General features: G+C 40.3%; 1 protein-coding gene across 1 annotated transcript in view; it reads left to right on the forward strand.

Annotated features, from left to right (window-relative positions):
- Window positions 1–27,381, forward strand: part of col24a1 (collagen type XXIV alpha 1 chain) — an 86,580-nt gene that overhangs the window by 21,374 nt on the left and 37,825 nt on the right. The window contains exons 4-19 of the mRNA XM_005457122.4: window positions 1,758–1,811; window positions 3,620–3,673; window positions 8,362–8,415; window positions 10,765–10,818; window positions 13,611–13,655; window positions 14,301–14,354; window positions 14,529–14,573; window positions 16,073–16,126; window positions 16,680–16,724; window positions 17,555–17,608; window positions 17,898–17,942; window positions 23,192–23,245; window positions 23,350–23,394; window positions 23,744–23,797; window positions 23,981–24,034; window positions 25,114–25,167. Of these exons, the coding sequence (XP_005457179.1) occupies window positions 1,758–1,811; window positions 3,620–3,673; window positions 8,362–8,415; window positions 10,765–10,818; window positions 13,611–13,655; window positions 14,301–14,354; window positions 14,529–14,573; window positions 16,073–16,126; window positions 16,680–16,724; window positions 17,555–17,608; window positions 17,898–17,942; window positions 23,192–23,245; window positions 23,350–23,394; window positions 23,744–23,797; window positions 23,981–24,034; window positions 25,114–25,167 (819 nt within the window). The remainder of the gene's footprint in view (window positions 1–1,757; window positions 1,812–3,619; window positions 3,674–8,361; window positions 8,416–10,764; window positions 10,819–13,610; window positions 13,656–14,300; window positions 14,355–14,528; window positions 14,574–16,072; window positions 16,127–16,679; window positions 16,725–17,554; window positions 17,609–17,897; window positions 17,943–23,191; window positions 23,246–23,349; window positions 23,395–23,743; window positions 23,798–23,980; window positions 24,035–25,113; window positions 25,168–27,381) is intronic.

Genomic DNA, 27,381 nt, shown 5'->3' on the forward strand with positions numbered 1-27,381 from the left:
CTCTGTATGTGGGAGTCTGGAGGAACAAACAGCTGTTTCTTTATTTATGTATCCCTCTCTGCCCATCTACTTCTCTGACAAGGGATGCTCCAGAGCGCCCTAAAAACACTGAACAGTAAACAGTCAGTCTTATCATCTAGTTTTGGGAATATTGACATTGTTTTGGTGAGAGAAGTAAATGGTGTAAAAGTATTTCTTACATGTGACTCTGACCTTTTCCCAAAACATTTTAATCTTTCTACACAGCTAAACAGAGTGCATTTAGTGTCTGGCACACAGCCCTGTTAAAAACTAAGTAAACCCTTACTGCTTCCATAGATGGAAAGTAGCAGCTAGGTGCTGCTAATCAAATGTGCTTGATTGATCGATTATCTGCAAGTGTGTGCATCTTTAGCAGAAAAGCAGAGGTTTTGGCAGTCTGCTGGTCTCGAGCTTTCAAGACTACACAAGGCCGCAGTCTTCCCCATGTTCCAGCAAGTTCACCTCATGGCCTGACCATGTAAGAGCTACATCTCAGACACCAGAGGTGCCAGTTAACATGTTAAATTTCATGGTTATTGTATATATTGAAAAGGACTGAGCAAGTACAGCTTGTTCAAGGCAAAGTCTCTTATTTCTAAAACGAACATGGCAGCACAGCTGGAGTTTGCAAAGATGTGTTTGAATAAACCAGAAGAATCCTGGAACGATGTCCTTTGGACAGAAGAGGCCAAAGTGGAGATGCTTGGCCAAGACTAACAGCGCCACATTTGGTGTGAATCAAACACAGCAAATCAGCACAAACATGTTATACAGACTGTCAGCACGGTGGAGGAGACGGTGAATGCTGGGGACCTTGCAGTCAATGATTTGACCTTGAAGACCTCTGTATGCCAAAGTATTCTAGTCAACTGTGGGGCCATCTGTTAGACAGCCTGAGCCAAACTGGGTCATAACAGGACAACGATGCCAAGCACAGCAGCAAGTCTACAACATAATGGTGAAAAAAAGAATGAAGGTGATTCAATGATCCAGTCAAAGGCCAGACCTAGGCCTAACTTGGCAGGTGATATCATGTGGTCATTTGTCACCTAGGTATAGATTTTCTGGTTTCTACTTATATTTTCTAAAACTCCTTTCCACACATTTGGCATATAATGTGAAGCATTTAATAACAGGATGTATGAGAATGTTGAGAGAGCACATTTTTTTAAATAAATGAACAAATAAATACAGAAAAGAAAAAGCTGGATCTACATTTGGACTGTATGAGCTCACTAAGTTTCCAACAAAACAAAACCTTGAATGATAAAATATCTTCCTATGATATCCTTAATTACATTTGTTGCTTAGACTAGGACTGAATGCACATGTTTATGTTTCTTATTAACTTCTTGATTTCTCAGCACAGGCAGAATTTGTGGTTCTGCTTCCATTTTGGCCCATTCAATGCTGTTTAGCCCTGTATACATTATACATATATTGGATGGTGGTTAGGAATAGGCTAGTCAGAGAACACCGGTGTCTGTCTAATAATGAGAATGTAACTTGCTTTACTTGATCAGGACTTTCTTGATTGGGCTTGTAGATGCAAACATTTGACTCTTTTCTTTAAACTTTGCAGCTCCTACATAAATACAGCCTAAACTCATCATTGCAGAGGCCGAGACAGTGAACTACATGTTATTGCTTGCCATTAACGCACATCTTTTTTTCCCCCTTCCCTGTCTCTATCTATATCTCCTTCCTTTCCACATCCCTCTGTCTTTCTGGTTTAGGGTCCTCCCGGTCCCCCTGGTTTACCTGGTCCTCCAGGAAAAAGAGGCTCTCGGGTGAGTAATCTATGCAAAATCACTCTTCATGTACTTTTCTGCTAGTCACCACCACATCTGCGACCGTCAGGAAAGCAGTGCTGACAGACAGTGTTGTGGTTAGCGTGATTAAATCCACTCTGATCTCAAGACTACTTTGTATACATCTGTTAAGGCTGATGATGCAACGCCGCAATCACGCCACAGGCCCTGGAGGCATCTTTTAAACAGAACAAGGCGCATTTTATTTTTAGTGTCGGACGGAAGGTATAAATAAGTCGTAAATAAGAATAACTTCAGTCCCGTTTTTGCTCGACCATGCGGAGATGTGTCATCATGGCTAATTTAACTGATGGAATGGAAATACCGGCTGCACTTAAAGAAAACATTCAGCACAATTAAGTTGATTACTTGTAGATTTCAGCACCTGCTTCTTAACCACATCAAGCAATGACTCCCGAGTTTCAGCGCCAATGCATTGATTATTAATGTGGTAAAACCATGTTAGTTTATTTAGGCGAGTGGGCCTTATGTGCCTATGTGTACATGAGTTCCTCTCTGAGTTTAGTCACAGTATTTCAGATGTGACAAAGAGGCAATATGTAACACTCACATACAGGAGTTTATAGCTCTCCAAGCTGTTGAAGCATTATGTCAGATGGCATCATGTTAGTTGCAGCAAAAGATGAGGAAGGTTCACAACTACGTCATAGGACTTGGTACTGTTTTGCCTGAGCCTCAGTTTTGGCATTGCTGTTACGCCAGTGGACTGATTCCACTTGAAGGGAAGATTTTAACTTAAGTCTGCATTTTAACAGCATGAAAGCATCCTTAAAGAAAGACAGACAGGCTGGTAGACCCTAAGAGGTGGCATTCAGTTAAACATGTCTCCTATTACAGGTTTGTAAAACACATGGCTGGTATAGAGCATACTTATAACCCTGCAGGCTAAGTCTGAAAGTAGAAACAGGATGAGGCTTTGGATCATTGTGTTGGAAAGCTGAGGGCAGCGCACTCTAACTGTGTCTCTGCTGTATCTGCACAGGATAATGGACTTCGCGGTCCAGAACCGTCCCCCCGTCACATAAAGTCTTTGACATGACGACATGGGATAACGAATTACAGACATTGCTGATGTTGTTGTCAGTGCTTTCAACTAGTGTGAACTATCATGCCTGCAAGTGCAAGAGGCAACTGTATATGAGTGCTAATGTCATATTAGCACTCAGATGTGTTTGTGCAGAAAGATGATATTGTATCTTATAACAAATCTGTGCTGGGGGGAAGAGGTGATGATTATCATAGCAGCTTTTGTCTTGCTGAGTTGCAGTAAGAGAATCTAATGTTTGTGCCATCAGAGAAATTAATTCCATTTGTTCTTTAAGGTGGACCTTAGTTCATTCAAAAGACAATAGGCACAGCACTGAAAAGCTGGAGCTTCTTTTTTAGCTTTTGTTGTAGTGCAGAAAAGCCTGGTAAGCAGCAGGGGTACAGATGTGGAGGAATGCAGTGCATTTATGGTGGATGTGCGAGTGTGCATTTAACTGTGCACATGTAGCTTTAAGCACATGTGGTTGCATAACTCTTTGGTTCCATGAATTACTGATTTGCACTGAGGGCAAATGTGATAGAATAGAGTTATTTGTTCATTTCAAACCTAATGGTGTGTTCACTTCTGAGGAAACAGCAATATCTCTGTGCAACTTTCTTGTTTCATCACTTTTATTTTAAATTGCTGGGGAACATGTAGCTGTTCTGAACTCATCTCAAATTGAGCTGTTGACAGCAATGCACAGCAATTTGACGTTTCTCTCCTGTGTCTGTTCCAGGGTCCCCCTGGTCCACATGGAAACCCAGGACAGCCTGGACCACCTGGACCCAAGGTGAGTGGTATTCTCCAATAGGAGAAGGAGTGGGGTGCATAAACAGCACTCTGTGAGAGTACCACACAGAGTTCTGGCTAGTACACTCCCTATGGGTGTGGAGAACGTCTCCTCACAGCCACATGGGGCACCACTGAACCCAACACACAGGCCAGGGATGTTGTTCAGTTATGCTCCGCTTTCACACTCTTTCTTTAAAAAGATCTAGCCATATGCTTTTAGTCACCCTGTTTTGTAAAGAAGTGGAAAACCCGTGGCTAAGTGCTGGTTTGTTTGAAAAGGACTTGTCACATTAGTGGGTTTTGATAACCATGTCGTCACTGCTCTAGTAGTTGGGGTGCTGAATCCATTGGCTGTGGCTATGGATAAGGAAATAGTGTGGGATGTAAATTAATCAGAAGCTCAGTGATCTGATTTCGCTGTTTTAGTCGACTTTTCAAAGTGTACTTTAGGAAACTACTGAAATGATGAATTGGCTTTAACGCACCATCAGTGCATGTGGGTTATAGTGTAAAATGCATTGAGAAGACAGTTATACCGAAAAACTGTATAAATACACTCAACCTGCCATGTTTTTTTTGTTTTTTTTTATTCTTATTGGCAATAGATCTAATCATGCTATTCATCAGTGCGGCGTCCTGCATTCATGCTGTCTTCTCCTGACAAGGCCACACACAGCGTTTCTTGACATAATGGCTAGTTCAGTTAGAGGCATGTCAAGAGTTTGTTTTTAAAGGATAGTTGTACACAGTTGTTAGATAGAGTCTGCGCTTTGCCTGTTTGAACATTAAATCAATCAAACACATCAGCAGTGATGCCACTAAGTGGCTGAGTTATCTGAGCAATCCTGCAAACTTATGGAAATTTACTCTTCCGTAGTTAAAGTTTTTACTATATAGCAAATGGCATCAATTATAGCGGCTGACGTGTTGTTCCCTGAAGAGAAGAGAGCGTGTGCAAGAGGAATTAAACACAGCCAGATGTAGGCAAGCATGATAATAGCAGGCCAGTATATTGACACCGTGCACCAGGAGGAGACAAAGGCGGTTGTTTGTTTAAATGATACCCTTAGCTTAGATCGTTATTACCTTGGCTTTAACCACAGGGCATAATTGTGCCAGTCCTGGATCATTAACCATAGCACTGATTTCATATAAAAAGGGGGGAAAAAAATCTGACAGAAAGCATCACTGCTAAGCTTTTTCCCCAGCTTAGGACCAAAAACATCAGTAAGGCTGAGCGAGAATGTGGGCAGCGCCATGCAGATGTTTGTGGTGGCGGTATTCCTTACTATCTACCCACAGAGTGGCTGCCAAGACCAAGCAATCAATCAACAAACACTCCCGCTACAGGAGTGAACCGAAGCATAAGTGGTTGTCCTACCCTTCCCTCCTTATCGCTGATTGCCAAACTTTCCGCCAAGCGAATGCCTCTTCACTTTGTTAGTACACGGAGAGAAGAATTTTATTTATGAGGCTACCAAATGTTGTTTTTCTTCCTTGATTGTTGAAACAGCACAGAAAGGTGGATTTATTCTGTATCACCTCTGACCTTGCTGAGACGCTGAGATTTGGCTAAGGTCCACTGATCAGCTATTATGCAACGGCAGGCCACCTGCCGGCTTTCTGTTCTGTCAGCGTTTACTCCCACACTCATGTGGAAAAATAAAAGAGTATCTAATACCATAGTGACCGGTCAGTGAGTCATTCTCAGCCCCTGAAACCCTTTGCGGAGGCAGGGAAGCGACTGAGAACCTCTTTGTCTCAGTTTTGGAAAACATCTCTTGTTGAAATGTGTTTTGTTTCTAGGACACTGGGAATATGGTTACTGACGCTGAGCCAATCTTACATTTTTGAAGCCTAATCTGAAATGTTATAAAGATAAGCCCTTAACCTGAAAAAGCCTGTCAGGCTGTCGACTTTATGCTCAGCCGACTGTTTTTTAAACAGGAAGGAACTGGTTTTATGGTATGGCAGGATTTCTGTTCTCTCACCCGCTTAGCCTTTGTATGCCTCATTGGGTGTCAGTCAAAACTACGGAAATATGATGCTGAAAAACACAAGCAGGTAATCTTTATTTGCAGTGAGTGTAGACGGATAAGAAAAATGTAAAAAATGGGATTTACCAAAACGTTTAAATGATTTTCTTTTCCTTCTGAACCAAGTTGTGATGAGTGGCACAACCATCATTTATGTGGCACTCATCAGTCTATTATTAGCAAACAACGAATACCAGTCACATTTAAATAGGTTACTTATGCAAAGAGAAGACTAAAATAAAGATATCATGTGTACAGAAGGGAACAATATTCAAAAAAACAATTGAAGGAAAAAAGCAAAACCTGAACTGTAACACACTCGAATTCACTTTGTGTTTTCCTTTTGATAAATTAGTACATTTTCACAAACGGATTCAGAAAAGGCAAATGGAGAGGTACTTACGCAGTTGTGGTCAAAAGTTTACATCCAACAATTGTGGGAATGGATGTCGTGTTGTTTTTTGTTTTTTAAGTTCTTTTCCCAGGGTGGAATGACTGTACAAAATCTTGAAATTCTGGAAAAAAAAAATTGCTGCTCAAGTTTGAATTTATTTTGGATTTTCTGTAAAAAGTATAGCGGCACCCTCACTATTATTGGATTAAATGTGCCTTAGCAAGTTGCAGATTAACCAGATCCTTTTTGTAGCCATTAAGAAGTTGTGGCATAATCCTGGCTGGATATTTGACCACGTTTTTTTGCAGTAGTTGTTTTCATGGCACAGACTTGCTTTTAAGCACAGTCTACAAATGTTCAATAAGGTTGAGGCCAGGGCTGTAGGAAGGCCGTTCCACTGTGGACAAATCGCTCAAAGTTTGTGTCATTTGGCCCTAAAACATTTCTCTGGAAGGTATCTGCCTTCTCCATGTGGGCAGTAGCAAGTCTCAGTCACGCTTGAAGATGTCAGTCGCCTTTCAGTCTATTGCGATGTAAAACTCACTTCGCTGTGGACAGTGACACTGGTGTTCCAGGAGTTTCCAGTTCATAGCAGGGCTTGAGCTACCCTGAGGAGTTTTACTTGTGTACAATTGTTTGATTTTGGAATCTGCATTTCTTTAGAGATACTGCCAATAAGACTCTGGAATGACCTTCCTGACGCCCATTTCTGGTTGTTTTTGTTTGTAGGTTTCCAGTCATTGGAATAATCACACAATGCAATCAAACAGGTTCAATTCAGAATCAGTTTTCTTTTAGTCCCTCCTCTTACTCTCCGGTATAGTTCAGCTGCAGAAACATTCCTCAAAGTAAGCCATGACATAAATATAATGGAAAATTGTGACGTTAGAATGAAGCCACATTCCCTTTGAAACATTCCCTTTAGGTGCCTGTCTGTTCACCTCCACATTTCAGTACGTTTGTCTCTTCCCATGTGTAGAAGATACAAGAGTGAAAGTGAAAGTAAAAAAGAGGGTCTGTCACACGTGTTCAGCTCATCATGCATGTAAAACACATTCGTTTAACTGTCACAAAATATATTTGACTCACTCATTTTCTTAGTATCCAAACCCAAATATTTTTTACAGTGTGCAAAATGTTGTATTGTATTGGCTGTTCCTCCTGCTTCACAGGAACAGCTAACTATTCCTCACCAGGACACTTTAGTGGTGACAACAGCAAGTTGGAATGTCAGATTAAGTATTGGCGCTAAAATAATGTGACAGTCTACTGGCATTGCATCTTTAAGGCTGTCTGCTGTCTGGAGAATATTATTTTTAGTTGAATCACAACAGAAAAGATGTTCTGACCTTAATCTGTTTCATACTGGGGAGGAAAGGCGTGAGACCTCTGGCTGTTAATGAGCAATATTGCTGTTCTCTGGAAATCATCTATCTGGGGAGCCCTGCTTTGGCTGTGTGTTTGGAGTCGACTGTTTCTTTCACTTTAATAACCAAATAACTAAGTAAAACAGACTAAGAGCCACCGTATCTTTCGTCTTCATTAAACCCATCAAAGACTCACAGGTGATACGTGTCTATTATACGGATAGGTCTGTAAGTTTTTGGACATTGCCTCTTTACACTGCTACAGCAGATTATAAATAAAACTATCAAGATGTCCAATTACTTATGGACCCGGCTGAAGGTTAAAGCCTCTGACTGTCATCCTACACCAGATGGCTTTGAATTTGGTATGCTTTGCTTTTTCATACCACACAAAATGCTGCATGCGGACCAATGAAAAAAGGTGGTAATCAGCTCCTTCCTTCCTTCCTTCCTTCCTTCCTTCAGCTGATTTTCTGTTTTTAGGATCTAAAATTACTTTTAAATTTCCCAAATGTATCTAATGAGTCATTCTTTGTTATAAGCCTTTCCAGATGTCTTTTATATGAGATGAGCATCAACTTTAGCATCAGACTCACTCCTTTACCCCCAATATTGTTTTTCTGGTTGCCACCACTTAGCCTTTGGCTGACAGCTATCTTAAGGGTTCACATACATTTTTAACATACAGTGTAAATCGAGTAATCAAGCACTGCAGGCTGCATGTTATGCATGCTTTATTCTGCATACTTATTTTTGGACCTCTCAAAATCAGAATCTTTATGTATACTATTTTTGAGGTGTGGTTATATCTGGATGTGCGTGTCAGCAATAGATTATAAATACACTGAGTGTCTGACATTCTGACCTTGTGACCCTGTTTCTGTTCTAGGGTTCAAAGGGAGACCCTGGGCTGTCTCCAGGTCAGGCTCCACCGGGAGAGAAGGTGAGGAATCTGCCACTGGTCTCTGTGTCCGGCTCTCTGTCCCTCTGCTCTTTGCTATGTTTGTCTCATGATCTCTTTTCACTTACTGGCAGCTTTTGGTTTTTGATGTGGGATTCATTGGTTTTTTTGTAATGTTGTGAAATGATCCCAAAATGTTGACACAGTTCATACAGTAGAGTGAGTACTAAAGATTATTCAGCAAGCCGTGACAAGTCACAAAATACTAAACAGTTTTCATTCATGGATGATGAAAAACAGATTTTTCATTTAATTTTACGAGGTGTTTTCAGTATAAATTTGTTTTCAAGTGCTGCAACAATGACTTTGAGGGTATGGTTTTCTTTATCCCAATGAATTCATTCTACATTGACTTTAAAGCCTTTTTTTATGCATTTCTGAGTCATTTTATTGTCACGGATTTGTCTGACATCATCACGGCTGGCCTTTGCTTAGTCTATCATCATTTCTGTCTCATTTTCCTCTTCAAACATGATTACAGTAATGATATTCCTGAGAAGCACTGCTACATTTCTTGAACTGATTAAGATCCAAACGTTTCCATCTTCCCTCAAGTTTGAGGATCTTTGTATAGGAAAGAATCACAGCTCTCTTTAAATCCTCGCTGGGGTAGACAGATTCATGTGAACTTTCAGTTAAGACCAAAACTGTAGGGTTCATCCAGTATTAATTTCAAGTTCATTCTTAGTGCAGTGCTGTTATCACTCTTGTACCTCCATGAGACTTAAAAGATGTATGCAGCTCCGAGTGTTGTTTCACACTGCTCAAATTGAGTCAACAAAACAAAGGCATGCTGGGAAGTCTTTAAAACACTGAGGAAACATTTTGGAAATACCAGGGAAATGTTTTTTGTTGCCCAGAAGCAAATTTAGGGTGAGCAGCACTGGGGTAGAGTCCATTTATGGGCATCTTGACAGTTTGGTGAAAATGAAAGTGAAGAAATTATGCAACAGGCTAGTCCATTTTGCAGAAACCTCTTTGCATCAATTCATAATAATACTCATTAGTCCGTATGGCCTTACATGCTGGTATTCATGCTTGACAACACTGGGGCATGCTCCTAATGACATGATGGATGGTTTCCTGGGGATCTCCTCCCTGATCTGCATCAGGGCATCACTGAGCTCCTGACAGTCTGAGGTGGAACGTGGCGGCTTTGGATGGACTAAAACATAATTTCCCAGAGATGTTGTGTTGGATGTAGGTTAGGTGAGGCCAGGAACTGCCTGCATACTCTCACCAGATGAGGCTGAGCATTGTTGTGTACCAGGAGGAACCCATGGGACATCTCCAGGCTAGCACAAGGCTAACACAGAGACACAGACAATCATTCACACTCACATTCACACCTAAAGCCAGTGTAGGATTGCCTGTTAACATAACCCATGCATGTCTTTGGACCATGAGAAGAAACTAAAGCACCTGAAGAGAAGAAAACATTCAAATAGCGCACAGACCTCTGCACTACCATGCACTGTGAATATAAAAAATCGGGGTGTTACAATTAGAAAAAATGCTGGTTAAAATCTGTTAGCCAAGTTAATTTCTCATATGCACACTCAACTTCCCTTTATTTGTTTTTTAAAATCAGAATAAGAATATTTCGATCTCCTCTGTATCATTAAATCTGAATTTTCACTGTGTGGGCTTTTCTTGTAAAAGTGATGGAGGATTAATAAACAGATGCTTTACTCCTTGCTAATAATGTTTAGCAAGAAACAACTCAGCTGTCCAAATGATGAATCACAGTGTAATTTCCTTGTTTACTTTGCGCTGCTACCTCTTTTTGTGCATGTGTAAAGTCAAGTGTGCAGTATCGTAACTGAACTCAAACAAGTGTAAGCTGAGCCTTCTCTGAGCGAGCACAGGATTAAACCAAAAATGCTGCTCCCCTCTAAGATGGCCAAGCTCTTGACAACAGGACACAGTCAGATCCACGACAGAAAAAACAGATTTAACAAGTGGCAGCTGAGGTAGCACACAGAGGGATTAGCCGGCCACAGCCACAACTGGATGGAACAGGCACTATAAGATCCTTTTTATGAGACAGAACTCTATTCTGAGATGTAAGGAGAGCGATCATGTTCACATTGGTGTTAACTGATGCCTAATTTTATATCTAACTGGTCAAGCACTGCCTATTTTGCTTGCACTGGCCACCCACATTTCTCATTTTAACCAGAAAAGCTACTTCCTTTTTCAACCATTGCATCACTTTCATGAAATATTCATTGGTGTAATGCGTTTATGAAGCTTTAGTATTGAGTTGAACACATTTTTGCTTATGGCATTTAGTAATGACGGTGCTTTCTTTTTCCTTTGTTTTATTAGGGTGACAGAGGACCACCAGGTCGTCCTGGACCCAATGGATTTCCAGGCTTACTGGTAACATTTATTCTATAAAACTGCTTGTGGCTACCAATAAATGAGAGCATAAAAGACTTTCAATCTGTGAAAAAGTACATGTTTATGTACTGTACAATGTCATTTTGTTGTTTTATAATTCTTTAAAAAAGTCACTGGGACCACAACTTTTATCTTACTTTTACCATTTACTGTTTCCTTTTAATTCTTTGTATTGAGGTGAATCAGAGTGGCCCCTGTCATTGCTGCTTGCCACAGTTCTCCGTCTACAGTCTGTGTGTCTTTATATTTTCACTGTAATCTAACAGAAAGAAATATATGAGCCCATCTTTTCTTGCTCATCTTCCTTTCCTACATCTTTACCTTACCATGTGAGGTCGATCCTGTTTCTTCCTCTCTGTCTCAGTCAGAGCTTGAAACTGACTGTTAGGACGTAGTGCTGCTTTGCTCAAAGCTAAACCTGGCTTTTAAGGTTTAAGGTCAGAGGTCATCTGAAAGAGGAAAAGCACCTTTCCCTGGACCATGGGATCAATAGCATGGGCAATATTCCATTTCAATTCAATTCAATTCAGCTTTATTTATACAGCGCCAAATCACAACAACAGTCGCCTCAAAGCGCTTTATATTGTAAGGTAGACCCTACAATCATACATTCAGAGAAAAAACCCAACAATCATATGACCCCCTATGAGCAAGCACCTTGGCGACAGTGGGAAGGGAAAACTCCCTTTTAACAGGAAAAAACCTCCAGCAGAACCAGGCTGAGGGAGGGGCGGGGCCATCTGCTGCGACCGGTTGGGGTGAGAGAAGGAAGACAGGATAAAGACGTGCTGTGGAAGAGAGACAGAGAGAGAGAGAGATTAATAACAAGTATGATTCAATACAGAGAGGTCTATTAACACATGTTGAGTGAGAAAGATGACAGAAAAGGAAATGCTCAGTGCATCATGGGAATCCCCCAGCAGTCTACACCTATTGCAGCATAACTAAGGGAGGATTCAGGGTCACCTGGTCCAGCCCTAACTATATGCTTTAGCAAAAAGGAAAGTTTTAAGCCTAATCTTAAAAGTAGAGATAGTGTCTGTCTCCCGAATCCAAACTGGAAGCTGGATTCTAGGAACAACAAGTAAACCTGCAGTGCGAGAGCGAAGTGCTCTAATGGGGTGATACGGTACTGTCTTGGGTACCAGACATCCACTGTCATGCCATGCTTTAAAACAGAGAATTTCATAGATGCAGTGACGGGTAAAATGAAAAGCATTATTGATACATAATTATCAACTGACAGCCTTAAATTCTTTTTAGGCTTTATAGTTTTACTTAAAGCCACACATCGCTGCTGTTGTGTTTGAGTTTTTCTTGGCATGAACCCATGAACTCAGTAGATTTATTCTGTTATAGTGGGTGGCCCTGCTCCTCACATGGCTGTATCTACAGGTAGCTTCTTGATGAAATTCTGAATCTGGTTCCACATAGTTGGCCTTAACCTTGAATCCCAAGAGGCCACATCAGTTTTTGCAGTAGCTAAACTTAATACATCCAGCACACCCCCTGTGGCCCATCAGGTATTTTCAGAGGAAATTACCGGACCTATGCTCTTTAGCCCTGCGTGGGCCTTTTATTGGGCGTGACGGTCATATGTCACAACCTCGGAAGTACATGACAGAGACACTGATACTGTTCAAGAAGCCCTCTTTCTTCCCCGAAAAAGACGCTGACCTGGCCCTGACCTTGTGTTTTGTAGCCGTAAACATCTGTTGTTGATAATCACGTCAAAAGGAAAAATAAAGCGCTTAAGAGGAGAATAGCTCTGATTTACTCAACAATAAATCCTGTTTAGCTTACAAAGAAAACGTGCTTACTTAACTAAATGCGGGATTTGGCTGTAGCCCAGGGCTGGCTTTGGACCAGAGTCACTAAACTGTTTCCTCAACCACTTTAATCACTTTCTGCAGAATGAAAATTTTTTGTGTTTTAATTGTATCACTTTGTTTTAAAACCACACAGAACTCAGAAATGTGCTGTGGATGTTTTTATAAACTGTCTTGATGTAAAATGGGACACAGACTGGTTAAAACTAGATGGCACAAACTGAAAGAAAACTGTTTGAGGAGCAAATTTCTGAAACAGGGATGTCACATGTAACAGATTTGTTATATATTGTTTTATCACACGTCCTTTGGCCAGTCCCAAAAAGTGTCCCTGCCCACAGACTTTCCCACAGAAACATGAATTATTATTATTATTTTCACTGATACAAAACTGCATAATTTCCCATGTTTACACAGGACATACAAAGTCAGGATAAGGTTACTGACCCAGGTTTAAAGCATTATCTATGACTTTGGAAATTTTAAAGTAGTAACACAAAAACTGCCCACAGGAAATCCATAACATCTCTTATTATCCCACTGTTTTTTTCTTTACTTCATCAAAGTGATTAACTACCCTTCTTTTTTCTAGTTTTACTGTTGGCTCTTCTTGTTTAGTGCACTGCTTGGGGTTTGTCCAGTGGGGTGGTTGGTTAAACTCTTTGAACCTGACCCATACATTCATGGTTCCCAAGTATTGAATCCTACTGAAGCTGGTAATCCCCTGACTTCATCCTCATGTTTTGTTTCAACACTCAACATGATATTTTGATTAGATTGACTGCTCTCTTAATAGTTCACATTTGGCGTACATATTCTTAATTCAGCATTTAGCTTTTATGCCTTTTAATGCTGCTAGCAGGGCAGCTTAGTTACTCTTAGTTACCATTTTTCTTTCAGTTGAAATTTACTAAAAGTACTTGTTTCATTCTATTTTTTAAGGGTCCTAAAGGTTATCTGGGTCCACCTGGACCACCAGGAGAACAAGTAAGTAGTTATTTGTGTGCATGGTTTGTGCTACAGCATGCGTTACTGCCCCAAAAACTAAAAGTGTTAAAGTCAAGGTAGCTGGATTCTGGCTAGTACTTTGTCACAAAAATACAAATAGGAACTGGGTTGGTACACAAATGCAAATGAACGAATGCCAAGATGTCTTGATGCATGCTCAATCATCCAGGTAAGTAAATCCCCAAAAGTTGATTCTGTTCATCTGGACGTAGCGTTTTCAGGGGAAATATTTAAAATGCTCAAAGATGAGTGTATGACAAGCCAGTTATGGTAGTCTTTCAGCTGTCCCCTATAGTAGCTGCTTCCTTTTATGGCTCTTTTTATCCCGCTTAAAACTCTTCACTTTCTCAAACAACGACAATAACAAGAATGAGTCACATAACAGTGAACAATGAGCTGAAGTAAAAGCCAGATTGAGATAGTGAGGGATGGGGTGTATTGGAGGGGTGCTGAAAGGTGCAGTTAGTAGACGGAGCTGTTCGGAATGAACAGTGCTTGTTTTATTCCTTAGCTGGCACTGCTACTAGAAGTCTGCGTTTCTCCCCTTTCACTTTATCCGTCCACCTAATCTCCCTATTCACTGTTCATTCTCTCGCTCTCCCTCTTTCTCTCTCGTCACATTAGGGCATACCAGGACTTCCTGGGGAAGCTGGAGCTGCAGGTTACCCTGGCAGGCAGGTGCAGTGAAAAACACAAAAAAATTGTTTCTCCATCAATCCTTGCAGATTCCTTTATTGCTCTATCGAGAACTTTACTAAGAGAACACAGCCACAATAATGTACACTGCTTTCTGCTGACCTATGCACATCGCATGCTTTGTAGTCAACAAAGTCTCCCTGTTTTTCTTTGTAGGGCTCAGCCGGGCCACAAGGTAGCCCTGGGCCTAAAGGTGTTCGTGTAAGTATAAGGTGTTTTCTGCTATTTTTTTTTCCTTCAGTATTACTACATTGAACTCTTTCATTTCCTGAAAGGATTAGGACCAGAGTTTCAGGCTGGCTCCACAGTGACTGATCAGGATCTGACTTGTAGTTTTGACACGAGAATCTGCTTGTGGGGGCTGATCCCCACTCCAAGTTGGCACCAAGACGGCTGACTCGTTCTTCTTACTAAGGCTCAAGCCTCAGTGGGAAATGCCCCAAAATAGGAGAACAGAAGAAAGACAGTGGGTAGAAGAGGAACAGATGAAATCAGAAGGGGTCAAATGAGCTAGCTAGAGAATGGACTTAAGAGGAGCGTTGCGGTCCCAGGAAACAGGATAGCTAGGATCACAGTGTCGGACCGAAGCTGGCAGAGTGAGAAGGAGCCACAGAGGCAGACAATGTGCTGAAAAGAAAGATGTTTGAGCAATGAGGGAGGGTGGAAAGGGATGCAAAAAACGGATATCTCGGAAATACTGATTACGTTGTATGCTAACTGACATACAAACCTGAATGCAGCCAGTCTGAATTGTAGTACAAATACTATGCAGCTTTAGGGTTTTTGCTCGTATTTTGACAGTTTGGCTGCAAAAATGAGGCTAAAACCAACTTTTTAATTTCTTATGGCTCCAACAGATTTGTTTTTGGTGTATGTTAGCTTGCAAGGCAGGACCAATTATGATATCAGAACACTGTTAATGATTTAAAATCAGATTAAAGATCCTATTTGGGGTTTTTTTTTGTTATTGGTACAAAAATTAAATGGATCATTGGTCTCAGGTACTGATCCTGTTTGCATTTTTACTCACTGGAAAACTCCTCGAATTCACATTGTAACACTGATGAGGAATCTTTGTTCAGACTTTGCTGGTTACTGAACTACATTTACCTTGAACAAAGAAGAGTTTGGCCAGTGAAACCAGCCATTTCTCCCGTGTTTCCCTCAGGATGCATCAGGGCCACAGATGTTTTTGAAATCCAGAATTACATTTTAAAAGGATTAAAAAAAATCCCCTGACTGTGTCATCTATTTTTACCCAATTAGGCATTCTCATGGTTTGCAACATTACACTTTCATGTGGTGGCTCTGTACTCCAGACAAAGATGTTCAAGCTGTGACCGTCCTGATTTTTATCAACTGATTTCAGTGGCAAATCTTTTTTCCTGTGCTGCCATCAGCACAAAATAAATTATTCGTGTTAGCCAAGATGAGCGGACATGACCCACATCTGATACAGAGTGAGAAAAGTCAGATGCAGGAAAAGGAAATCTAGTCAGTTTCCAAAATAAAAGACTATGTGCAGCTCTGTCGCTGAAATATTATTAGTGCATTTGAAGGCATTTAAAGAACAGTGCACCAGACAGGCTACTATTCTTCTGCTGTCGTTATTTTATAATGACAAGTTAATATAAGCATAATATATTATAATATAATATAACAGAATTGTTACTTTGTTGTGATGTTTTTCTCATTTTCAGGGTTTCATTGGGCCTCCGGGCGATGCTGGCCCACCCGGGCTGGAAGGGGAGAAAGTGAGTGATGTTTGTTCATTTCCAGTGCGCAATTTGTCAAAGTCTTTATAAACATGACACATAAGTACTCTTTTTATTTACCTCTAATAAATCCGTGAATGTCTTATCTTTCACCTCCATTTATTCACTGTTTATTTATACTTTCCCCCCCATCATTAGGCTACAGAAAAAATTATTTTCCATTTAGGCAGTCAGTAATTACTGAACACATTGCTTCATTTTTGAGAGGTCAAAATCTGAAGAAAATCCTGGTGTTTGTAGTTTTGTTGTGGCTTTTGCACATTAGCTTGTTTTATGCCAAGAGAACTTTATTCAACGTGATGAAATGCATTGTTAAATCCTCACTTAAAGTAGGCTGTATTAAGAACCTGTGCGACTTTAATGGATAATTTAAGCATCTTATTTTATGGGTTTATTTTGTTTTATGGACTGGGGGGAGATTAGAAGAGCTGTGGTTACTTACGCTCATATCCTCTCTAATTCTCTTTCCAGTCATTTCAATTTCAGTCCAAAACTTGCGTGAGCAATCTAACTGCTTGTTTTTCTTTTCTAGGGCATACCTGGACCTGCTGGAAGACCTGGCCCCAAAGGAAGACATGTAATAATGAATCCATTTTGGTTTCTGCCATAGTTGACAGTTCCCTAAATCTATACCTTTGCCCATCACGTAGATGGTAAAAACTGATGCTGTCCAACTCATCAGGTATACAGTATGCCAGCATATAGCAGTACTGCATATCCCCACAGACCCCAGAAGCATCCAAAAGAGGCACATTTGTATCCTGCTGTTGTGAATGTGCTAAAACAGCAGGAGGTGGGTTTGATAGGACATCGAGAGAAAAGAACAAAGAGGACTATTACACATGTACACATACGTACAATACAGTATTCAAGATATAGCAAATGACATGTATCCTGGCATAGGGTCTGCGAGTTTGTTCCAGGGTGGCCTTGAATAAAGTTACACTCAGAGACAGATGGAATGTCTAGGTTGGGCCCGCACACTGTGAAAAGTTAATGTTTTAAAAACAAGCCTTCGCTTCTCTGTATTGAAGTTGCCAAACGGGCAAAAAGCCCAGTGCCTGTTTTATTTAATTTTTTTTTTCTTGGAACAGTGATGTCTGGTTAACACGCCGGCTAATCTTGCTCATTAAAAAATGTGCTTTTGCACATTATGTCCATGTGAACTTAATCTTGAATAATTAATTTGGGAAATTGCACGTTATATGCTACATGTAAAATAAATTTAAAAAAAAAAGTTTGCTATGCCACGCGCAACAGAAAGCACAGAGCTGTTATGGAGAAAGCAGAGGAAAAAACACTACTCTCTTACCTCTGTGAGGGTGCTACTCTCTGCAGATTGAGGGTAAAGTTAGAAATGGTAGTCCTGACTTTCTTGAATTAATTGCGGATGTATTTGCCCCGTAGGGTGTCATGGGCGAGGCTGGGGAGAGGGGGCCTCCTGGTCCAGATGGAAATGAGGTGAGAACTCGTGCCCGCTTTTTGTTCAGTATGTCCAACACTTACTTCAGTCTTCCTCAAACTCTGGCTTCTTCTGTTTGTGCTGTCTCATTAGAGGCAGGACAGTTGGACAGTGTCTCATAATACTCAACTGTAAAATGTACAGTTATATAAGTATTAATAATCCTAGCTTTACTGAGAGTTTTTTAGGGTTTTTTGTGATCAGATATATGATCAGACATAAATATGCTTTGTTATTCCTGTATTGTTTTGAGAGTGAGACAAATGTACTTACGATGTTCCTCCACAGGGCCCTGTTGGTGGGACTGGCATAAGTGGCTTTCCTGGTCTAAGGGTGAGTCTGTATTTTTTAGCAGCAGCATGTTTTGTTTGATTTAGATTTGTGAGTCCGTTCTTAGACCTGTTACTCACAAGGCTCAGTTTTTTCTCTGTGCTATTTTGTCTTATTCCACTTGTCTGTCTTAGTGCTTAGATTGGGATTGGCTCATGAGCCTCACGACTAGTTAGGAATTTTCACGTCGCAAGCTGATTCTTGGTTAGATTCACCGTATCGTTTAATACTGGTTTTGTTTTCTTGATGGCAGTAGTGAACCTTTCTGTTGTTGTTCTCTTCCATTGTATGTCAAGATATGTGGAGCTGAGGTGACCTGAATGAAAGGCACAAAAACAATGGAATGAAATGAGATAACATACTTTTATTTAGGCAGGTATAAAAAGTCCCAAAGTTTAAAAAGTAAATAAAAAAGGACATGCAGAGAAATCAGAGATGCACATCAAAGAAAATGAACGGACATCTTGAGGCAAGTTTACAAATACTATCAGAAGTGCCCAGGGAAGACAGATGGGTGTGGACACAGGTGACGACATCTAACAATAGGTGACAACTAGACAAGGCAAGACAGGAAGTAAAAGCAGCACAAGGGAATAAAGGCTGACTTTCAAAGTAAAATAGGAAAAACATGTAAGCAAGGAGACTTCACACTAAAGCAGAGGCAGAAGAGACTGAAGGAGGAATGAGCAGAAAACCACTGAGGGGACTAAAGGCACTCTGATAAACTCAAAACAGAGGGCGAAACCCAAGAAAACACTATTCAAAACTACAACAATACAGGCCCACTGTAATACAATGAAATCAGGAATAGGAACTCAATAATTTGAAACAAGGATTATTCACAGAACACGGATTGAAGCTTTAAACCTAGAGAAACCCAGAGAACAAGAACAGCAAGGAAAACAAAGAGAAATCAAATGTTAATATTAAACACAGTTTCCCGTAACATCAGACCCTGAGTCATGACACTGTAAATCTACCTCAACTATGGAGGTCATCTGATTGGTTCATTTCATGTATTTGTTTGTCCGCTAGATCACTCAAACAGGTATTGACATATTTGCATAAAAAGTGCACCAGAGGTGGGGCTTGGCCCAATTCAGAACTGATTAACTTCTGGAGATGATAAGGATCTGGATCCAGGAATCTTTGGAAGGATGTTTTACTTTTCTGAGCTCTTCTTCATCCAGGAAGTTAATTCATGCCTGATGTGGAGGAAATTTTCAGCTTTGGTGTCTCGTTCTGCTCTTGTTGTGTTTAATAGAGGCCAGGTGACTCTCAGTGGGTTTCTTTTTGTTCATGTATGTTCATGCTTTAGCCACTGGTAAGGCCATAAGTAAGGGACTCGTATATATAGGATGTGAATGTGATGAGATTCACAAGTAAACATAGGCTTACATGTTAAAGAGAGCCAGACATCGGAAACCTTAGTGAAAGCGAAACTTACCACAGGCAGACATGGTGTAGAGCAGGGATGTCGAACTCCAGGCCTCGAGGGCCGGTGTCCTGCAGGTTTTAGATATCACCCTGGATCAACACACCGGAATCAAATGATTAGTTCATTACCAGGCCGCTGGAGAACTTCAAGAAATGTTGAAGAGGTAATTTAGCCATTTAAATCAGCTGTGTTGGTTCGAGGATACATCTAAAACCTGCAGGACACCGGCCCTCAAGGCCTGGAGTTCGACACCTGTGGTGTAGAGAATAAAGAGAATATATAGCTGCCTGCTTTTTTTTTTTTAGTCTAATATCAGGTTGAGTGTAGAGTACTGGAGCTGAGATTGTTGTTTGCTGTAAAGTGAATTACAATAAAGAGGTTAAAATACATTTAAATTAAGGAAAGACTGTCAGAGGTCTAAAGGAGAACAAGCTTTTTTCCATTACTGCAGAATGCAGTATTGTCTGGATTCATAGTTACTTCCAGATGTTCACGTCAGCCACCCTGATACAACTGTATACAGCACCTGTCCCGTGCTTTCAAGTGTCGTTTACACTGGTTTGCATTCCTCGTATCTTTGGATTTATTGGGGATTTTTGAGGGGTCACTGAGTGGCGCTAGACACAGCTGGAGGAATGATTTCTCAGCATTCACCTCAGCTACTGGCTGTAAGTCACTGATCCTACTGAAACAGCCAGACAGGAAGTATGCACACACTATCTTCACATGTTTTGGTTTAAAAAGAAAACCCAAAACCCAATATCATACAGATTTTTACATGTGCTATGCAAAAATAAATAGAGTTGCTTTTGATTATATCAGCTGTGCTAGCCATGGCACTTCAGCTGTGTTTAACTGATGACAGGTCTCATTCAGAGACCACAGATCACTTGGTGTAAAAAGAAAAGGATGTGACACGGATTTACATGCTTGCATGTGTGTGAGTGGGCTTTCCTTTCCTTTCCTTTCCTTTCCTTTCCTTTCCTTTCCTTTCCTTTCCTTTCCTTTCCTGTGCCTATTTAAAATTAGCACAAAAAGTAAGGAAATTTGTGTTTTGTTGATTATTCCTTTGTTGCCAACAATGCTTCTTGGCAAGAAATAAGGGAAATAAACATGCTTTTCAACAGTATTTATTAACAAAGAAATACTTTTTTGAAGTTTGCACGAATTCCTACCAAAGAAAAACAGTAAATTACATTTCTGACCAAATTAAATCAAGGTGCCACCACGTTTTGTTCCTTCACAGTTGTATCTGACGCGCTGCGCTTCACTGTGTTCAGTGATGTTGATCATAAGCTCCGATGTGAACGCTTTAACACTTTCAGGTTGTGTGACGGAACAACCCGGAGCAACGTCAAACGCTACAGCACAAATGAAGTCAGTGATAAGATAGTTATTTGCAATTTATATAATTTTACTTTTACTCAAATGCAACAAAGAAGGAGGGAACTGAATTATTAATAATTAAAGCTGATGCAGTTCTCAGACAAGTTACGGCCAGTAAGTACTTTTGAGTAATCATACTAGAGAGCCCAAATCCCCGCACCTCTTTAATCCAGCCTTTGATGTAATAAATCATATTTACTCAGTTTTCCAGCTGGGTGATTTTGACGCTGGACGAATCTCGCAAAGAACTTTAATTTGACATCTAAAACTCATTTTCACGTCTCACTGTCAGTCACACCGTTGAGGCTCTCGTTGTGCTCACTCATTTATTTAAAAGCCTATTTCACATGGTTAGAACCTTTACTCGAGTAATCGCAGAGAGAACATAAACAGCAAGTGTTCGTTCTGGTATGCACTTGATGTCTCTGCCAGTGTGTGACTCAGCAAAATGTGATGCAGCCCGACACTTTTTCATAGCCTGAAAGAAAAACAGTAGGGCGAGATGGAGACCAGAGTAGTTGTAATAATACCCTTGTTTTTTTCTTTACAATTCTTCCACCATTTTTTTGTTGTTGTTTTTATATACTACCCGCATTTTTTTTTTTTTTTTTAGGAATGACTCTATTTACTCTCAAAATACTTGTGAATGTGTCCATGAAGGTAGCAATCAGCGATATTGAAGACAGACAGGAAATGATGGGCATTGCAGTTCAGTAGTTTGCACCAAAGTCATTTAGCTATACTGGACTTTGATTGTGTCAGGAACTAGATGCTTAAGGTTTTAGATTCATACCATCTCATCTATTCTTCTGCTATAGACTATAGCTAAAGTTACATTGGAGTTACAGTGAAATTAGCTATTGGTATATGTCTCATTGCAGTAGCAAGGAATAACAGCTGTCTACACATAAACTACGTGGTGAAAAAAAGGACACCTACACGTTACACCTACAGGAGCTACTTGATCACGGAGACCCAAAGGTCTTTCTCATAATTAATTGCTTTAACGGCATAAGCACATAAGCTACCAAAGGAGGCCCAACCCTTTTTTTGGTATGTAGCCAATCGGATTTGGTGTGTGGCTAACAGAGGTACATGCTGTTTGTGGCCAAGTCTAAATTAAAATGCACTAAATCTTGTCTGGATCTGAATCGGAGGCATTTGAAGTGGCGCGCTTAAATGGGATTATGATGTCCTGGGTGTAGAAACATTTCTCTGTCTAATTGGACTTTCTGAGGCTACAACGGTTGTGTTGAAACGTGATGTACAGGAATGCAGCAATCTGGATTTGATTGAGCCTCGAACCAGTTGTCTTCCCTGTGTAGCGAGCAGATAGCGGTTTGGATGATTATTTAACCACCTGGCAGACAGGCTTCATCTTGACAGCAGTTTCAGGAAACTGGGATGTTGTTGATGTTGATGTACCCCGTCGTTTCAGCTGGGCCAGTGGACTCTGGAGTTTTTGGGTGGGGGCAATGGGGGAGCATTTTCTATCTGTGCTTTTCCCCTTCTTTCAGTGCATCATTTTTCATGTGTTCACTGTTGAAAGCCTCTTTTGATGGAAGGCATGTGATTTGTGTGTGTCCTCCTGCGGTACCACAGCGGAGCCTCAGCATCAAACACTGACCTTAAGGGGTCCAGATGGACTTATAGTTTAAGCCACATGTCTTTGATGATGCAACATAGACAATATTCTGTAATCCTTATTACTGATTTTGTGCATATTGGTCAGACGACACATTGATTGTTTTTAGTGGTTGTTTCTTTGATTCTTTTAGGTTTGTTTTTCAGTAACATTATTACTCTCAGGCCTTTTCTGCAGACGAGTGGTGCAAAATTCTGGATTTTATTTTGGTTTTGTATCCATCTGCATTCACTATGCTTTTGCTGGTTGCATCAGACATTGCTGCTACAGAGCAAATATGGTATTGATTCCACTATCTTTAGGCCTAGAGGGAAAAAAACGAGTAACTTGTAACTGCTGTGTCTGTGGGAATAGTATAGTACGTATGCTCTCACACGTACTTGGGCATACAGAAATTGTTGTCATCACATCAGTGCTTCTGACCATTACTGCAGACAGGGTGAAAGCTACCTGAGCAGCCTGTCTGCTGTTTGGTCCAGCCACACTTTCTGGCCAGTCTCCCCTCACCTCTGTCAATTAGAGTGGATTGACTGTTGGGGTCTGGCAACCCAAACCGTTGCAAAACAACTGGATACTCTGCCAACACTGCTTATGTTTCTCATAGGGTTGTGGCAAACAGGAATGTGCTGCATGTCAAAACAATGTCAACAATGGATCAGAAATATTTTGTGCAAAAATGCCATTCACTATCAGACAACAACAATGGACTCGTATTACAAGTACTACATGTGTGTGTATTTGTGATACATATACATAAATTCCACTGTGTCCTTCTCTTCGCAGGGAGACCCAGGGCCCGAGGGACCACGAGGACTGCCTGGTATGGTGGGACCTCAGGTGGGCCTGATTTTTGCTTCTACCAATGTTTTACATCTTAGGAGAATCCTAAGTGATTACATTTTAAACTCTTCCTTCCTTTTGTTCCGCTCTCTCTGCGACAGGGCCCAACAGGACGAGCCGGCCTGCCTGGATTGAAAGGTGATAAGGTGATCTAAATATTTATATTATTGCAGTGCATCTGTGTGTAATGTGTGACTTGGACGTACTATATGAGATCCTTGTGACATTTTGCTAACACATCCAGCAAACTCAGTGCTATGTATTAGTGTTTAATCATTTTTTCATATTAAACACTGATATTGCTTCAGTGGTTCTTTACAGACTCTTCATTTGCTTTCACAACATTGAACTCAACCTATCAAACTGAATTTCGATAGTGCTGGTGCATTAAACAGCCTCTGTGTAGTCTGTGCCGTTCTTTTGTCTGTGGTTTCTTCAGATCATTGCGGCAATGCAGTGTTGTGTTATATCTCTGTTTGATACTATGAAATCTAGGGTGAAACCGGACAAAGGGGCGAGCCAGGAGAGATGGGGTACCAGGGGGATAAGGTAAGTGTCCTTACAAAAGCATAGCATGCCATGTGACCGTGCAACGTGTGTATCTGCTATTACCAGTAGGTTCTACCTGTGTTTGCTCCATTACGGTACATAGAGATTGATTTAAAAAAACAAGAAAAGTCAACAACATACTCTGTAAAATCAACTCAAAAATGGTGTGTGTTTGTCTTTCAGGGTGCTGCTGGTGCACCTGGTCTTCCTGGGCCCAGAGGGAAACCAGGGCCACCGGTATGTCTGTGTGAGTGTGTCTGAGTGGGCAAAGTTACTCATGCTTGGAACATGTATTTGCATGTTCGTGGATGTTTTGCCATGTTTTTTTAATCATACTCAGAAAACATTACTTTTATCTTAGATTTTCTGGGTGGGGAGATTCAGTGATAGGAGATAAATGTCAAATTAATGTCTTTAAACAGCTCTGGGTTTGCTTATCAGCACAAGCAACCATTAGGGCAAATTAATCTCTTTTAAGATAAAACATTACAAACTCCCTGCAGGATGATATCTAAACAAGTCACGTAATGAGAATAATGACATTGTTAGCCCAGTGTAAAGAGGAAAGAAAAGACAAAAAGCTAACATGTAGTTAGCAGTCTACATGATTAAAGGGTTTTTGTTATTTCCTGTCATATGTATACTGTTACAGTGCTGGATAATTATATTAAACACAGCCAGTGCCAAATAAAGAGGTTAGCATGTGTAAACGTAATCCCTGTGAGTCAAAGGCTGAGGCTCAATCTTTGGTTCCAGGTGGGTTTTTTTCCTGCTCTTGTCTCTTGCCAGCCAATCAGAGATAAGTTGTGGTTTCAGCAAACTGCTGCATCTATGACTTACTAAGAACTGTTACTGAAGCGCTTAGAGCCATTATTCCACACCAAACCCAGACTGGTGCCCAGCTGTCTGTAATATTAGTGTGTTAACATAATGGCAGGAAAGCTGCACAAGTTAAACAGCTATCTGTGGAGAATCAAAGCAAAGAAACAAACATTTGAGATGGACGAGTGACAGAAACTGCTTGGAAAATCTTTTGTCAACCACAGATTAGCAAGTATGAAGTAACATTGTTACCCTTTATTGGCTAATTTTTATTTATTTATGATCTTCTTTTCTTTTCTTTTTTTTACCCTGTCCTGTCCAAACATTGTAGCAAGCAGAATCATGATCTGAATGCTTTAGACTCTCTGTAGGATCCCCTTGGTGATCTGATATTTGAATACATCATCAAAGTGGTGCCAGTGACTTATTTCAGGATTATATCAGCACAACACAAGAGGAGCAAATTGTTCATGTCTTTCTTCTCTTTTCGTCAGGGTAAAATTGGAGAAATGGGTGTGCCTGGACCACCTGGGCCTCCAGGACCAGAGGTAGGGCATACGTGTTTGTGCATATTTTTTCATCATACTTTTCTGACAGATGCTTAACAAATGTATTTCCTCATATGTGGAGTCCCAGCACTCAATTCTTGGACCAATTTTGTTTTCTTTATACATGTTACTTAATAGTTTCAAAGGAATCTCCTACCATTGCTATACAGATGACACACAGTTGTACATTTCTGTTAAGCCCAAAAACCTTAACAGCATCTCCCGTCTCAGTGAATGCTTCTCTGCCATTTCTAAGTGGATGTATTCAAATTTCGTCCGTCTCAATCCTGGTAAAACAGGTTCTTGTGTTCGGCCCTGACAGTTTCTCTAAGGAGATCAGTCAGCAACATCAGAAATCTGCACAGAACCTTGGCATCATCTTTGAATCTCAAAACTCATCCAGTCATGTTTCTTTCATTTAAGAAATGTTGCAAAAATCAAACTTACTGTAATTCATTCTTTTATCTAGAGCTTTTAATATACACTTTAATTTTCTCCCACCTATTACTGTCAGTCACTTGCATCTCTCAGTCCTCCATAGCTCCTCTCCAGATGGTGCAGAACACAGCAGCGAGGCTGCTAACAAAAGCTAGCTGACGCTCACCAATCACACCTATTATTGCTTCTGTTTGCTGGGTCCAAGTGAAATTCAGAATCCACCTTAACGTCACATTATTAACATATAAAGCTCTATATTGACTGGCTCTTGCTTATATCAGAGCGACTGACCTCTTATTTTTATAGGTTAGCTTTCCCTTCATATTTTCCCATTTATGTATCTGTATGTTGGAACATGTATACTTATGTTTAGCTTTTATTCAAACTGTGACACAGTAACTCTGTGTTTTGAAAAGTATTGTACAAATAAATTATTATTATTAATATTTCTTGTGCTTGCATGAAATGAAGAGTCAGAGGCAGCTACTGTTAAAAACATGAGCTTCACTGAGGCCAGTATTCAGCAGTCCAGTATAAATCTGGTATGAGAAGGTCAGAGTAAAATGTTTCCGCTTTTCTCTTCTTAAAATACTGACTGTAGTATATGACAGCATTTCTTTTTACTGTATTTTGGCTCAGTGTAGTCTGCTGACTAAAGTAAAGATGGATTGAGAGCCAGCCTGAACACAGATACAGCTACTTTCCTAACAGAGTGTGTAATGTGATGGGCACGTTGCCAAGACAGTGCTTCTTTTATGGCTGCTCCAAGTCAAACTTATGATAATGCAAAGACAAAGACAGCGTAGGGGGATAAAGTAGCAGGTAGCAGATATAGGATTTAAGCTGAATGCATGTGGCTGTAAAATAAGTATTTCCATTCACGGTGCATTTACTGCAAATGCTGGCTCACCTTAGATTCGACGGGATTGTCATGGGCGTTATTCCGTTTGTTTTCACACCAAATTATCTATGAATTTAGAAGATAATGAACAAATTAATATAAATCTTAAAACAGAAACAGATGACTTCACAGAGCCTTATACTGTTGAGTGTGTCTGTGTGGGCAAAGTTGCTCATATTAGGTACATGTATTTGGATGTTTTGCTATGCTTTTGTTCCTTTTTTGGGCTCAGTTTATTTATTCATACTCAGAAAACATTACCTTTATCATTCATAATCCCTATAATTGCTAAAAATTGTAATTTGATGTTGATTTGAATGATTATAATTAGCTATAGACGCTCTGACTAATAGAGACTGAATTGTTTCTTTGTCATGGAAGAGACAAGTAATTATTTTACGTTCTTTAATTTTTAAGTCAGTAATCGACTTGCTTTGCTTAAAACGTTTTGGGGGGTTTTCTGGATAAATGTATTAGTAGTAGTTCCGTTAAAAGCCTAAAAACAAGCGTTATACGAGAGACAAAGAGAGCAACAGTGTGGATTGTTGGAGCTTTTCGCAGGCATCAACTCATCTGACTACAGCTTGTGGTTAAATTAAAAACTTGGAAAATCCTCTCTATGCTATGCTAGCTCTCCCACTAGCAACAACATAGCACTGAACTGAATGTAGCACATTATCTTGCTAGTTACAAGCATTTCTAAGTCAAAACTATTAAATTTCCACAATGTTAATATGTCCCTGAATTTTTCCTGCTCTGTCATGATTTGCCAGCACTCTTTCTTTAGGTGTTACGCAGAATGTCTCACCTTCTGTCAAAGTGCACATTGTTAATACTGCAAAGTATGTGAAACACATGGACAATGTCAAAGTCAA

Source organism: Oreochromis niloticus, linkage group LG17, assembly GCF_001858045.2.
Source record: "Oreochromis niloticus isolate F11D_XX linkage group LG17, O_niloticus_UMD_NMBU, whole genome shotgun sequence".
Classification (NCBI taxonomy): domain Eukaryota; kingdom Metazoa; phylum Chordata; class Actinopteri; order Cichliformes; family Cichlidae; genus Oreochromis; species Oreochromis niloticus.